Source organism: Gasterosteus aculeatus, chromosome 8 (assembly GCF_964276395.1).
Source record: "Gasterosteus aculeatus chromosome 8, fGasAcu3.hap1.1, whole genome shotgun sequence".
NCBI lineage: Eukaryota > Metazoa > Chordata > Actinopteri > Perciformes > Gasterosteidae > Gasterosteus > Gasterosteus aculeatus.
The window spans coordinates 19,460,133-19,476,444 of record NC_135695.1 but is presented as its reverse complement, the minus strand read 5'-3'; the positions used below and the strand labels follow the sequence as shown (position 1 = coordinate 19,476,444).

Sequence of the window (16,312 nt, the reverse complement as noted above, 5' to 3'; positions counted from 1 at the left end):
ACAATCTATGAGCAACCAAGACTTAGTCACAGCTTTGAAAATGAAACTCAGCTCTTGGAGAAAAATCGTTATCTCTGTTACAGCAAAACAACACCCTTACTTTTCCCCGAGAGACGGTGCTACTATTTCTACTGGCGTTATTAAGGAAGGGGCCCAGGTCGAAACACGTTCCTCATTAAACTCTCCTATAAACAGGTGTATTAAGTACCAATCAAGGCCAAAACTTACCAGCATTCATGATTTGCCTCACGGGACAATTATGAAAACAAGCATAAAATCAATTGTCTTGGAAAGAAATACACGCACAACTCAACGCAAAAAATTAACCTTCACAACAAACACGTACAAAGTCGCCCCTTTGAAGCCTTGGCGTGACCCTCCTTAGGTGTGAGCTCAAACTCCCGCCACAAACGCTACTTTCCCGCCTCAGCGTCGCCTGCTAATTGCGCACATTTTATTCATCAAATCGTCCGTACTCCTTCTCCTCTGGCGTGAATCAGAACCGTCAAACAGAACCGGAGACTGGTGAGATAAAACCTCGCTTATTCCCAACCCCCCCCCCCAACCACCCCGTGTGAACTCGCTCTCCACGCGGCGTTCCCTCGGCCAGGACGTGTGTGTGTGAAGGCAGCGGAAGCCGAACCCGTTGGCGTCGGTCTCCCCCCCCCCCCCCCCCCCCCCCCCCCGGCTGCCTCACACATCATTTGCACTCCACGGAAAAATAGGGTTAGATTACTCGCTTACTTTATCTACCGCCATGCGGGGGGCCTCGGAGGGGAGAGGGAGGGAGGGTGGGGGGGGTAACCGACGGAAGGGTCGGGAAGCTGAAACAAACACCAACGGCGCCGCTGCGATGGCGACCCGAATGGTAGCCAGGAGGCCGGGTGGCACAGATTGACCGTGAGATGGGGGGGGGGCTGTTAATCGGTCGGGTCTCGCAGAAGCTTTGGACTCATATAATCCCAACCTTGGCACGCTCAAACAATCCCGAAGAAGAAGACCAGGAGCTGGCAGGGACTGCGAGAGCAAATGGCTCTCACTCATTGTTCTGACAACAATATTTCCTCTGCCCGGGCATAATGGGCTTGTAATGAGCACCGTAATATAGGCAGTCGCCCGGCGTAACCTGTAAACCTTAATTAAGTCGGACAGACACGCCTGCGCTCAGTCACCATCTCGTGGTGCTCGAGCTGACCGCAGTCCTCCATCAATCACTCCATCCCTCCACCTCCAAGTCCTCCTCCACTTCTCCTCTCCACCAGCCCTCCTGTCATCCCGTCACCTTGAGCGACGTCTGGGGAGAAGCGGTGGGGGGGGGGGGGGGGGTGAACGCCGCGGCGGGGGGGAGGGGGGACCTTCCTCCCTCGTATCCTCTTTGACCCCCCGAGCGGGAGACTCCGGCTATTGATTTGTTACCACTCGCGTCGCGTCGGACTGCACTGGCCTCCGAGCGGCCGCCAAACGGATCCATAGGCGCCGCGTCACCCGGAGGAGTCGGGGGAAGAAGCCGCGCCACGTGCCCGCGCCCCCCCCTCCAACGAGTGTGGCGGGTGCGACGAGTTCTTTTCCGAGAGGGAACCGCGCCTGCGTTTCAGGATGGTTGCCGGGGCGAAGAAGCCATCCAGGAGAGGTCGGCTTGTGCGGCCCTCCGAGGTCAAACAGTTCTCTCAGGGAACAAGACGCCCCCCCTCATATATAACCCAGGTGTTTCTCTCACAGGGAAGGCCGAAGAAACGCCCCAACGAGCTGCTGACCCGGACTGAAGTCCCCGGGATCGTACCCTTTGACCCCCCACGTCACGTCCTCCGGCGTGCTGCAGTCTTTAAAGTTGGCCCGTGCTGCTGAGGACTGTCTGTGCACTCCATCCCTCCTCTGCTATTAAAGCCAGAGCCCAGATCTATAAATACATGTGGCGGCCTGCATCCCTGATGAGCTGTGGGGGGGGCGGGGGGCTAATCGACGCCGTTAATGGACGCCGTTTCACAGAGCGGTAAATAATGTGTAGGTTCACACTTTCTGCCTCCCGCCGTGTTACTTCTGGGAGGGCAACGAGAGTTTACCTGCCAAGTCCCGTCTCAGCTGCCCTGTGGTCCCCGCCTCCCTCCCCCGGCCAAGTCTGCTCCGGCCGGGGGATTTATACAGAATCAATATGCCCCCCCCCCTCCCCCCTCACACTCCCTCCCTCCCACCACTACCAGTCAAAGACCGAAAACTGCATTTCTTTTTTTTCTTCTCCATGTACTGTAAAGAGCTCTTGGAGAAACATACAAGACCAGGCCAAAGGAAATAATACAACGTCTTTCACTTGGCTCGCGCCCGTCGCCCCGCCGCCGCGTATCGTACAACTCGCTGCACCATGCTTCGTTTAATGTACCCGATGGACGTGGTTGATGCAATAGAGTGCCGCGGAATACGGTTTAGATTTGTCTGCACTTCGCAGCCGGATGCCTGAAACAAAGCCTGCGGCGGACACGAGCTTCATTCAAACGACGACGTCAAATCTATCTGCTGTTTCATTATCACTGAACTGGTGTTCGTTTGTGAAGATCGTCGCGCTCAGCAAAATCCACAAGGATCAGACAGAAATCCCAGTTCGCAATAATCAAAAAATCTGTTGGAAAAACCTCCATTTGTGTTTTAGCGGAGGGGGAACCGGCGTCATGCCGACTGCAGCGGGTCGGCTGACAAAAACACGCCACCCCCCCCCCCCCCCCCCCGCGGCCCCTCCGTGTTCCCAGCGACGCTTCATCTCTGCTGAAAAGGTGAGAGGCATTTAAACCTTTCAGACGGATGAATTGATCACGGCGAAGCCACAATCACAGATGACTGGCAGCGGCAAACTGACTAAGAGACGGATCGGGTTCTCAGTCACTTTGATTTTACAAATTGAAAGATACCTCTAAAGACGGCGCTTCAAAAGGGCCCCGAGGTTGCTGGGATGGAGTGATTGAAGGAGGGATGAGTAAGAAGGACGTGAGAGGGAGAAAACACACTACACTACACACACACACACACACACACACACCTTTGTTAGTCTGCTAAACACGGGCCGCCTTGAAATTAAACATTACTTGCACGTGTCTTTTATGCAAACTTGTAATGAGAAGCTTCTTTTAAATGGAGCACATAATAAAAATAAGACTTTGTGAATACGTGTCTCAGCTTTCCTTCTTTCTTTGTCTAAAGGCGCTAATTGACAGTAATGGTCTGACTAATGAGCACCGCAGTGTTAATTGCATTGGTCTATATTTCCTAGTAACCAGATTTAGCCCGAAGGATTCCAGAAATCCATCTTCCGTCCGTCCGTCCATCCGTCCGTGAGATAAATGAATCAGATGAATGGCGAGAAAAAGAGCAGTGAAGTGAACCCAAAGAGCAGATGAAACAGATATGAGAGCCCATCAGCCATTAATTAATTGGAGTAGTCTCTCTTTAATTAAGGCAGATCTACCGCTGAATGGGGAACCACAGAACGGGTGCCATGTTGGAACTCGTGTAAAGGCCGCGCGCGCACGCGCACACGCGCCGCCGCTCATTTCAACCAAACCGTGACATTTGATGATCAGAAAAAAGAAAACACAAATTCGATCTTTCAATCCGTGTCTTCGTTTTGGCAGACGAGCCGCTTGTGCAACACGGCGAAAAAGGGAGGATGCGACACACGTAGTCTGTGTCTTTGGCGTTAAAGCTGCAGCGTGGCTGCTTGGGGAGGAGGGGGGAGAGGGGGGGGGGGCTGCGTGATGGAAGGGACGGGGGCGTGAGTGGTGATGGGGGGGTGGGGGGTGCATGTACAGATGCTCCCTCCTATGTCTCTCCCTTATTCTCTCCCTCCTTCTTTTGAGCACAGCAGGGGGGAGTAGGGGGGTAGTTGGGGGGGAGGCTGGCAGGCAATCAGTGATGTCATGCCAGCAGTGCAGCGATGGCAGCTTAACCTATTTTCGGAAATACCACAGAATGTCTATTTATAACCGCGCTGAGCGGCGTGCATCTTCACACATCCCTCACGGGCCGGAGCGCTCAGACGCTTCGCCGCCTAAAAGGTGTCTTCATCACAACAAATTGGGGATTGCTTAATATCTGGAGGAAAAAGATGTCCTGTTTATCCTAATTACCCGCAAGCGAGGCGTTTGCTAACCTTTAAAGCTAATGTGAGGTATTTTATTGTCGCTTAGCTCAATAATGTAGGACTAGTAAAAGCCATGAAGACACGGTAGGTGTCGTAGTTCTTTTGCAGGAGGGGTAATATTAGAAAATCTGGGATTTTCCCTGTAACTGTCCCGGGATTATTTCATGCGTCTGACTTGCCTCTGCACCTCCTCCATCCCTCCCGCCCTGCGTCGTCCGAGCGTTACGCTCGACCTGACCGAGGGATCCTCCACGTCTCGAGCCATCGCCCGACTCCGCCGGCGGCCTCGGGATGGAAGCAGCTAACACTTCACCACCCTCCACTTATCCATCTGTCCATTCATCCACCGTTCTGCCCCCCCCCCCCCTGTGTCCGTCTGCCATTGGCCTTGCAGGGGGGGCCCCCCGGCTGCAGACGTGGCGGCGGGTCGCATCCCCGCGCCACGGTCACGCATTGTACATTCACGCCGGCATCGAGGGCTCGAGCGTTCGGCAGTCGGAGAGATGTGACAGCTCGACTAATCTGTGATTGGGTTTTTTTGGGGGGGCAAAACACGGGGGGTTAGCGAGCCCTCCAAGGGCCCAGCACTATAAGGCAAGACAAATAACTTATTATTTTCCAGGCTGGTACGAGGCTTTATCGCATGAGTTCTCCTGAACCGTTCCAAAATGGAGAGGGATTATCACAGAACATTGCATTAAAATCTCCCCTCTCCCTTGTTATTTTATTTTCCATCTAAAATGAATCTGTGCCCAGCCAGGCTCAAACACGGCATTAAAGAGCTCATGCTATTCCAACAGAAACTGCCAACCCCCTCCTCGCCTGCTTTTCTTTCCCCCTTCCTCTGTGCATTTATAACCCCCACCCCCCCCCCGTAAGAGCACACTCTGCTCTGTAGGCGATGGCACTCTCTGCTAAGCTACCCATACAAAATAGATAGGCTTCCGTCCCTCTATTTAGACTAAGGAAATAGCTGTGACCTTTGTGCATGAACAAGGAGGCGCTGCGCCTTCGCCGACTCCACCTGCAGGAGAAAGATGTGACCGGAAATAATTCAACCTCAAATCCTCAATTTTAAAATGTGATGGCTGCCAGCGCCGACACAGGAGGCCGACTATTTGACGCCTAAATTCAATATATTCATTTTTCCTCTATTAAAGGTTTGATGCGAAGCCTTTTTGAAAACACCAACCCCTTTTCCGTCATAATTGCACCTCCAAACACGACCCCCTCCACAGTCTGAAACAAAGCGCCGCGCAGCGCCGTGTAATGGGATGCAGAAGCGGGCGTACGGCTCGTGTTTTACCCGAGACCCCCCCCCCCTCCTCCGGTACACCTGCTCACATATCTATCCCCCCCCCCCCCCCCCCCCCGCTCCAGGCCCCCATTAAGAGCAAACGCATTCCAGAAAGGTCACGGAATGACGGCACTTCCAACTTACTGAAAGCCTAATGCACTGCGAGGCCGTAATGAATGTTGCATCCATCCATTCTGAAAGGCTCTCTTCTCTCGGGCCGGGGATCAAAAGCGAAAAGCAGCGGAGACGGAGCGAAAAGCCAGGTGAGTGTCGCGCGGACACCGGCCTCCAGCGGAGCGGCGTCAGAGGTCGCCAATCTCCTTGGGAAAAAACCAACAGAAAAGTGGGGCAGAGAGGGAGGGAGGGAGGGAGGCGGCGCTCCTCATCCCGAAAGTCAAGGCCCATAAGCGCCTGTCAGTGCCCGTCGAGCTGCTGCATCTTTTATGAGGAAAAGCCCTGTTGCTTATTACAATATTTACAGACGTTTAAAGATTGCGAAGCCGGCGTTGTGGCGGCGTTAGCTCCCTCGCCCTGGCAGAAGATTTTATTCCAGATTTGTTAAATCGAATCACTGCACATAACTGCAGGGAGAGCGAGACTTGTTTCTCCTGTTGGCACGCGGAGTGAAAAGGAATCGTCCTCTCTGAAACCCTCGTGACGCCGTTTAATGTCACAGGCGACGCCGCGTGGAAAAAAAAGGGGGGCCGCTCCGCTGATGTCTGTTAAAGCAGTAATGTCATCACACGGGGGGGTTATGTCACTTCTGCAGCTCTGTTTATAGTCTGTAAGTGAATTTATCCCATCTGTTCCCCCGGGAAGAGGGGGGGGGGGGGGTAGCTGTCCTACAGCAGTGCCGTGATCTTTGACACTTTCCATACACACACACACACACACACAATATGGAGACGAGTGGATGCACTCTCACTTCCATCACGTCAAAGCGGAGAGAGAGACAGAGAGAGAAGCTTCACCGGACCAGAACTCCGTTTAATCAACGCCGCCGCCGCTCAGGTATCATTTCGTATATGAGGAACCGCAGCCTCATATCACACCAACGGCACATCATTCTGGTTTGATGCATTACGCCATGTTCCCGTTTCCTCCATTTTCCCTTTTTTTTTCTTCCTCTCCTTTGGTTATTGGGAGGGCGACACACAGAGCGACGCTATCCATCAGAGACTGGAAACAAACTTGAATAAATATTTCATTAGATTATTCCGTGATTTAATGTGCTTCCGCTTGGCTGGTGTCTGCTGCAATATCTCCAGTCCATTTATAAACGCGTCAACACAGTGGCACCGGAGACCAGCTTGATATCGATACAGCGCCACACTGGGGGGACTGTTTCGTCTGTCTGCAGACGCACCTGCAGGAGGGAAAAAAGCCCTTTGTCCTCGCTTGTTTGAGCTCAGGTTACTTAACCGCACGAGGGAAGATTAGTCAACCAAACTCATCGGTATGAAGCTCTTCAGCGTTGAGTGCCTGTCATGTCCACGGAGGTGGGGGGGGGGAATTTGAACACTAAGATGGACAAGCAACAGCGAACTGAACGCGTGCAACACGTGCACGAACAACGTCTTCTGCATGGGCCACAAGTAGAAGCCAATTAGAGTTTTCACAGCCCGTGATGAATCCATCATCAGGAAATCCTCCACCTATTAATACCAATAGGGCGACAATAATTGGCAGGCCATCGCCGGCGTGGGCAGAATTAATCACTTGAAGATTCAGACTAGACGGAGTTTTTAATTGGCAAAGTCAGCCACTGTTTAGGGAGGCAACCAGCTGATCACCCGAGAGACCGCCGCTTCAGACAATGCACATTGGCTAATCCTCTCGAGTCGAGTCATTACGGCCGTGCATTATTATCACGCTTTACAAACTAATTCCATGTTTTCCCTGGTGGATTACGAAACAGTTGAATAGGAAAAGAGGAAATAATAAAAACACACAAAAGCGCAATGTGGGTGACACGGAAAATCAAAATGACGGAAAAAGTGCCGTGACTACAAATGCACGACACGGAGGGGTGTGTGTGTGTGTGTGTGCGTGTGTGTGTGTTTACTCTGCATCAATGCATTTGTCCGTCAGTTTGTGGGAGCCTTTCAAATAAGGATCCATTCTCATAATCCTTTTTCTAATATGATTAAATAACTTCAGAGACCAATGATGTATTAAAAAAAAGGTATAGAAACCTCTGTGTGAAGAACATTCGGGATTAAGCTTTCATTGTACTCGTTCTCAGGTGAGAGGGAATAATGCAGCTATCTGCTAGACATGTTAACATTTGGGCTATTTTTGTTGTTTTCTCACTTGAAGATTTATAATAATTGAAAATTGTTATTATGAAGATGCAATGACCAAAAAAAAATAGATTCCAAAATTCAGAAAACCATTGGCGAGTGAATTATTCACAATGTTTATGCTAAGCTACTAAGCTAGTGGAACTATTCCACAGCTGCTGTTGCTCCCGATGTTTCACTTGGATTCTACGGCGATCCATCAAAGCTCGGCTGCCCGTCGACAGAAACACCTCCAAGAGCCTTTATTGTCTTTGCCACCACGATCAGGCGACCATCACCGAACAGCTAAATGCTGCAATCGTTATGCAACACAGGGCAATATTATTTTAGTAGACGTATGCACACACATGCACACGCGAACACGCTTCGAGGAATGCCAAATGAGTGCTGCACTGAAAACAACGTCCTCCCGTCCACACGCGGACAATATTAGCTCAAAAGATGTTGATTTATGAAATATGTGGCTAGAATAGCAGCTGTGACAGGACAACCCAATGGCGCAGTGCATCCAGTATGGACCCACACATACCTGGACATGTTTATCCAAATAACTACAACAGATATTTTAGATCTCAGGCTAAAAGCAGCACAGAAATGCACAGAAAGTATTTATTTATATGCTTTTTCCATTTTGGGGGGATTCTGTGCTGTGATCTGCTGTAATGTCAATTATATAATATCATATTCATGAATGTATAGAGATAAATGCAATCCATTGAGCCTCTATGGAAGGGCTTTGTGGATATAGACCTCTGCAATGGTAACACATTTCATATCTTTTGATGGTGATTATATATGTCACAGAGGACATTGTTTGCAATGTTTGCAAATGTCATTTACATTAGTGTCACAGATCATCGTTCGTCTCATTTGTCACTGCAATAAAAAGCTCATCTCCATTACTAACATCCCACACACATCAACATCTGCTCTGCAGGCGCACAAGATGGGAAACACAATGGTGAGCAATTGAATAAGATAGACTTTTCCTTTTTTTTTAAAAACCAAAAGTGTGACAATAAGAGGGCCGTGTCGTCGGGTCGGCACCGCGGGTCGGTTTCAGAAAAGAAGAGGTTTAAGCGCACAAACGACAGACGTCTTGAAGATGCTTCCTCGCTTCCTTTGAGTCATCATCGAAATGTTAAAAACGCCGATGACAATGAATCCGATATCGTCGTTGTTGGTACTGTATCATTGTGTATTATGTATTATTATTATTATATATCACAGGGAATTCTCCAGAGGAAAAAGGGTATTCAGAAAATCAGTTGGTTGAAAGTGGAGGTGATAAAGATGGTGATGACGTCTGCATTGCGTGACGTAGGGTGAAATGGTTCACCTTTGATAACCAACTTCATTATGGATGTTGGAAGTCGTCCGCGCGTGTGTATGTGCGCGCGTGCGTGCGCGCGCGTGTTCAAAAACCCTCCGCCTCCATTTTTTTACCGCGAGCAGCGCCGCGTCGCTCCCAAAACCCTCCGCGCGCCGACGTTCGTCATCTTGCGTCAGCTCTCGCGCCCCCCCCCCCCCCCTCCACCCCCCCTTTTTTTTTTTTTTTTTTTGAGAGACGTCGGTGGCGTTTGAACTGATTCGGGTCGAGTTTGAACCCGACGCAGCCACATTGGCACGCGGGGCGACGATGAATAAATGATGCCACCCCTCCGCAAAAAGAAGAAGAAGAAGAAGGAGGAGATGGGATTGGCAAAGGGGGGGGGGGGGGGGCTCTTTAAAAATGCATCCTTTCCACGCGCCTCTGCCCCACTTAAAGAGCGTGTTGGGGAAATAGCAATACAGAACATGACACACGCACACACACACACACGCACAGTTTGTCACCCCATCGTTGGTGACACCGCTACTCATATGTGCACACAAAACAATACGGAATTAGAATAACTTTAAAAGATCATAACTAGGACAAAAAAAACACACCTCATGACAGTCAGGTGACTGTTTTTGACCAATGATGCACCTGACGAATTTCACGATGATCAGCTTAATCAAATATTTAAAAAAATATATATATAAATATTTTTTTAAAAGTGATTAAAAAAAACGTATTTTTCCGCGTCAATATTTCAACACGTGAATTCAAAAGGGTCCAATAAATGAACGCAAACGTGCCTCTGTACACGGGCCCGGCGGGCGTCGGAGGGGGCGGCGCGTTACCTTTGTGCATGCCGGTGTACCGGTCCTTGAGAACTGTCAGCTCGTGGATTTTCCCAAACTGTTCGAACAGCGGCTTCAGGTCTTTCTCCTCCAAGTTCCGCGGTATCTGCCCGATAAACAGCTTGATGGCATCTTGGTCTTTCATGTTGCCGCTCTCCGGATGGATTGAAATGGGTTCTGACCCGTTCATGGGTTTCGGGGATGTGGTCTGAGGGTACTGGTGCTGATGTGGGATCAGGAGCAGTGGCTGCTGGGTCGGTGAAGCCCCCGGTCCGCTGTAAACCAGGCTGGAGTGAGCGGGCTGCTGGGGATGCTGCTGCCTTCTTGTTTCAGTCTGAGTGAATCTGGCCATTCCGAGCTGGGAGCGGAGTGGATAATAATGACAACACACACACACACACGCACGCACACGCACACACGCGGTACACGCTCGCTCGCTCACGCGCGTACGTACGTCGCGCACACGCTGAGGGAGGCAGGCACTCAGCTGGAAACCAGGCTGGCTTTCTATCCGACACACAGCGCACACGCACACGCAGGACGAGGCAGGGGTAAGGGGGGGGGGGGGGGGGGGGGGGGGGTTGGGTGTGTGTGTGTGTGTGTGAGGGGGACGAAGGGGGGAGGGGGGTAGGGGGGTAATGGCGTCTGGATCGGCGCGCAGGAACCATATTAGACGCTCTGGAGCGACCCCAAGTGGACGAGATGAGGTACTCCAGCGTGAGAGCGGCGGAGAGGGTCGTTTGATGCGAGATGTAGTTTTTTTTTATTTTTTTTAATAACTGGGCATGTTTGCATTTCACTCCTCATCCAAACGGTGGTACATTAAAGCTTAATTAAAACACTTTTTTTTATACACTAAAATACCCCTGAGGGCTCTTTTTTTTATTCATCAGACGCGCACAGGTGTTACTAATAACTTTAACGATGGCTCCTTTTCTATCCGAGTGACAGACGTCGTATTTACACCTGCGCGTGGTTCATTACAAAGGCCTGGTTGTGCAACGAAAAGCTCTCAATTAAACATTTGACCAAGTGTACACGCCGAGCATATGAACTCTTGAAATGAATGAATGATGTGCAAAGGTGGCAGCACTATTTAGACGGCCGTTGGTTGCGCATAGTTCAGTGTAAGTGAAATCTGCGAAAACAGGGGAATCTTTACGTCTAGAATTTGGTGGAGAAAAGTGCAAAGTCCTTTAGACAAGTCCAGGTTTGCTCCTCGTCTTCCCAAGTCTCAATGGTGAAAAGCTGATGTCAAAATCTTCAAAATCAATATTTTTTTCTTTAGCTCTCCTGCTGATGTTATCTGACGGGTGTGCAGCCATTGCAAAGTTGTAAAGAGCAAAACAATTCTGTGCTAAAGTTTCTTTTCTTCCCTCAGAAACTCGGTTTGCACTTTAAAACTGTCAGATCGTTGTTAATTGTAGGAGCTTCCACCATACAAATACAGTGTAAAATGATTGCAGTATGAATTTACTACTGAAGGTGATCACGCGTGTCGTGCAGTAGACGCTGCTGCAAGCAACAAGTGCACTATCTCTTTAAGCAAATGCTATCTACAATCTGTCTATTAGATTGAGTCAAGGGACCAGCAAACATTAACCACAATTAGCAGACTTACTGTAAGTACTTTTCAAATAGCGAGCAGGATAATCCCCCAAGAGAGGGGTTATTTGCATCATTTGCCTTCTCTTTGCAGACACTGTCAATAGCACTCGGCTCCAAATCCACCACGAAAAAAAACGAATCATTAATTAACTGTTAACCGAAAGGAGAACAACGAGGGAAAAAAAACCCTAAACAACCTTTTAACTTAAACGCATCCGCTGGACACATTTCTAGTTCCAGCCCGTTCAACAGTGGATTGAATAAAGTGATATACACTGTCTGTGACAGCAGGCTCAGGACTGAGAGGTGAATCAATACGAGCTTCCTGCTGCTGCTGCTTCTCATCGCTGTGGAAGGAGCGGCGCCGCAGGGGGTCGTCGCCCTCCACCACCACCACCACCACCCGCAACTCTGACTCCCGAACGGCTGCATCACCGTGTGAGCGAATCGCCTTCAGCCGCCTCCGACGACCACGATCGGAACGCAGCGATCCGAAGGGCCTCGGCAGACGGACCGACCACCAAAGTTCACAAGTAGAGGTTTGCTGAGAGCCACACAGATGAGCTGTTTTCACTAAGGGAGGAGGATCTTTTCACCTATTGGACCGGCGCGCGTGATATTTCCTTCCCGCGAAGCTCAATAAATGCCAAGAGTGGAGGGAAAGACATCAGCAGGCCGGGGGAAAACATTGACACGACCAGTCGATAAAGCGGTGGGTGGCGGCCGCACAGACGCGGGGCTTTAAATTGTTTGTTTCTTTTTCTTTTTCTTTTATTGTAAACATGCTCTCCAACGGGGCTCTCAGAAGAAGCGAACCCCAGAGCGCCGTGCGTCACCGACGAAGCTGCCGTTTGTCTTTTCCATCGATCAGAGGAAGCGGGGTGCTGGCTGATCGTGGCCCCCCCCCGGGCCCCCCTCCCCCTCTCTGAATGGCGGTTGGCAGGGCACCGGAGTCCAAAGTGGACGTGTTCGGCGGACGTGCTCAGCGTGTTGGCCCTCTCACGTCTGCGGGGGGGGACGCAGTGCAGTGAGCACTGAGCCGTCATGGCACCGGCTCTCCGCGCTCCGGTGGGAGGCCGAGCGGGCTATTTTTAGGGATGTGGTCAACACGAGTGTGTGTGTGTGTGGGGGGGTGGGGGGTGTTGAGGACTTCCACTTCATGGTTCTTTATTGACCAATGCCATTAGCGGCGGGCCGAGCTGAAAGCAGAGACAAGAAATCAATAAAGGTCACACTATTAGTGCAAACTAAAAAGTTACATACAATCCGACCGGCTGGCGTTTATTCTGCTGCTTGTTAGCCGGTCTGGACCCTCGGAGGGAGGCGGGCAGGCTGGATCTCTTCAGCTCGGGGGAGTCTGGAAGGTCTGGAGGGAGACAAAGGGAGCCGGGGGAGTCATTGTGCGTTCTGCGTGCACTTGTAGACACACAGTCAAGACAGGCAGGCAGACACGCAATTACCCAAATTCAACATTACCTTCCACATCCAGTAGCTCACTTCCGCCGTGTGCAAACACGAAGAGCATACAGCGGATACAAGCACACATCATTTCGCTCGCCATATGCCACCCAATCAGGAGCGGAAGCCGGCGCCGGAATGAGGAACTCAAGACGAAACAACACTTTCCCGTCGCATGCCGGAGTCCTTGGAAGTGTAGTTTGGGGTTTAGTAAGCGGGAAGAGTTGGAGGCGTCCCCCTGCGGCCTAGTTCACCGCCGCACTCTGGCTTTTGCGTCGCGGAGCGCGCCCGTTGGACTGGAAGGTGGCGTTGAGGGAGATCAGGGTGTGGTGTGGCGGTGGCTTGTCACGGTGGAGACCCTCTTCACGGACCGCTGACTCAACGGGCAGATGAGACGCGATAAGAGCAACCGTGGAGCCACCGCACCTCGTCCTCAATGAGGACGCCAGGTCCCAAAGCCGCGTGCAGCGCTTTGCTATCGATCAGAGGTTTTCAAACTGAAGAGCACCAATATGTCTGTTTGCATGCATGTTTTTTGGAGAAATAATCAACGGACAGGTTTTAATTTAAAAAACAACATAAACTATTCAAGCCTCCTAATCACAGATGTTTAATGTTTACAGCGCAGATGTTGTCATTAGGAGAGAAAAGGAAGATAACTGGACCTTTCATTGGGGCTCACTGATCGGCATGTGCTAAATTAAGATTACATCAACCTCCTAAGACTAAATACATCTTCTTTGTGCAGAATCCTACACTTGAAGTGCGCCAGAGGATTTATTTTAACATTCAGCTTTCTTAGAATGTACCAAAATATCACTCATCATGTATAATAATCTGTTATCAAAGATGTAGATTTGCAGTGGTGGATAGCAAAAGGGCACATTATGACCATTCCACACAATAAGCTTTACCTTTTGTGTCCTTGATGTTAATATTTGTGTACTTTTCATTGTATAAGTATATTCTGAATGCAGGGTTCTATAATTACAATTACGTGTTATTATACCACTTTTATTCAAAGCCCTCCACCCTGCTGATTCCAGGACGCTCTCCACCCGCTGAGGGTTCTCTTTATGGTTTGTGGCCGAGCAGAAGATGCAGAGGATTGTGTTAAAAAAGTAAAGAAATAAAAGACACGGGTTCCAGCAGCGTTCATCTCGCTTCATTTAGAAAATAGAAAAACAATACCACAGTACCACAAGACAAGAAAGCACACAGTACTGCAGAAGCCCTAACCATTTGAATTCAGGCTTATATCAACCACTGCACATTAGCAGATAAGTAAATATCAGTGACTCTTGATAGACGGGTTGGTTTGTAACTCTGCTTTCTAACCAGCAGATGGAAGCTGTGTTCCGCTGTGATTTCTTCCTCAGTCACCCGTGTCTGAATAGTCACTCAACTGCAATCGGTTGCTGCCAGTTCCCCTTAAGCTGCTTCTTAAATATCCCATTCATGGTTAATAATCCCCATAAACAGGAATCAGGTCTCAGTAGATGGCTGCGGATACTTGGCCTCTTCAGTCAGCTGCTTATCTCTCTGCTTTGGCACGCCGTATGCGTGTTAATGTAATCAGCCAGGAAGCTACCAGCGTACACGCGCAGGAGGGCCTAACCGTAATGCAACAAATGCAGCGTGGTTGGATCTGGTGAGCTTTATTGAGACGAGGGCTGCTTATTATCGCCACTGAACAGCTGCTGTCTTCAGGCCTCAAGGAGACATGGAGGAAAGACGGCGCAAACACTCCTCCCCCACGTACGCCAATATCTGACAGCACGTGCTTCCTCCTTTCATTATCTCTATAGAATCTACGGGTCATAATGGAGACAGAGGCGCTCAGAGCAGCTGACGTGGTACGAGATGCGAGACAGTCCAGGCTTATCGGTCGACAGGACGCAGGACTTTTATCCAGAAGGCCTCTGGAGGAGTTGCATCCTACTTAGAAGAGGTGAAAAGCATGCAAACAGACGCACATCCTTTTTTAATGCAAATGATATTGATGATAAGACGAAAAAGCACCAGCGCACATGGTTGAGGTTGCTAGGCGACAGCGGTTATCAACGGTGCAAAATGTGTGTGAGAGCTAAAGTAGTTTCTACGACCTCGAGAGGCTGAAAACACCGTGGAGCTGCCCAACCTTAGGAAACAACCACTCAACCACAACAACCTAATAAAAGGCAAGCGTGTGTCTCGTCTGCTCTGGCTCTGTTAGCTGCATATGGAGCCTTTTCACCACTTACGTGTCTTGCTAATTCATTCTTAGTGAATGACAATGAATGAGCTGAACGAGGCTCGTGGAGACGTCTGAGAGTTCTTGGATTTAAGTTCAATGACTAGTCGCTTGAACTCAGCAATATGTAGCCTACATATGCATTAGCGATACACGTAAATACATATACAATGATGAATTCCCATCTGTGCTGTGCAAGGTTGATGCATGTCAATGGTAAACTGAAACTTGACTGATATACGGTCATAAACACATTTTGTGATATCAGCACTTCATAAGGAGACAACACAGTCACAAACTCTGCTGATACCATCGGCGTTGATTAGGTGTGCCGATGCTGTTTAATGACATTTTCCGTTTGCCGCTGACAGGAAGTGAACTAGAAGTTGTTGCCCGGAGCAGCAGAAGTCCACATGAGCAACAAACAGCCATTTAATCCACGTCTAGTTGCGTTGGAGTATGTTTAAGTGGAGAATGTTGTTACCCAAGGTTCCTTTTTGCTTTGGTTACCTGTCCCGGATGCCTGCACATTCGTGCACGTGCCCCATCATGGCCGCCGCTCTGCGCCGCGCTCATACTGCGGCAACAGCTGATAACCCCCCGACCTCGGGTCCCCCCCCCCCCCCCCCCCCTCCAGGTAAACACTATTAGCTTGGTCAACACCGTTGCAGCAGAGTGTGAACGCAGCTGCGGCTTTGTGAGCACATAATCCCACGATTAGCATCCACGGATGTGTATCTGGTTGCTAGGCGCTAGTTAGCTTCATTGACCTCGCGTGGTAGAAAGCTCTGTTATTAGACTTGGACCATCGGTTGCAAGTGGAGGTAGTGACTGTGAGCTCACCCATTTTGGATGTGTGGCAACACTCCAAAAAAACATGTGTCAAATCTTAACTTGACATTATAGAATCCGTGTTCCTCACTTGTTTAATCAACTAACGCTAACAAAAATGTCCCTTTTCTTCTCCCTCCCAGCTTACACGGCCTCCGACAACAGGCGCCCTCGTTAGAAAACATGGCATTCAGATCTCAGATCAGAGTTATTGGCGCCGCCTTGATGTCGACCTTAACTCACACGAGGGAGTTCATGCAAATGAGCCCGTTGTCGCCTTGCCGATC

General features: G+C 50.0%; 1 protein-coding gene across 23 annotated transcripts in view; it reads right to left on the bottom strand.

Annotated features, from left to right (window-relative positions):
• The window catches only part of celf5a (cugbp, Elav-like family member 5a), a 157,173-nt gene extending 146,732 nt beyond the window's left edge, over nucleotides 1-10,441 (bottom strand). For 21 of the 23 annotated variants that reach the window (XM_078108608.1, XM_078108606.1, XM_078108610.1 and 18 more), the window contains exon 1: nucleotides 9,896-10,440. In XM_078108608.1, the coding sequence (XP_077964734.1) occupies nucleotides 9,896-10,247 (352 nt within the window). In that variant the 5' untranslated portion in view covers nucleotides 10,248-10,440. Of the gene's footprint in view, nucleotides 1-9,895 lie in introns of all 23 variants that reach the window. The other 2 variants (XM_078108627.1, XM_078108628.1) reach the window with 1 other exon arrangement.
• Between the last annotated feature and the right edge of the window lie 5,871 nt (nucleotides 10,442-16,312).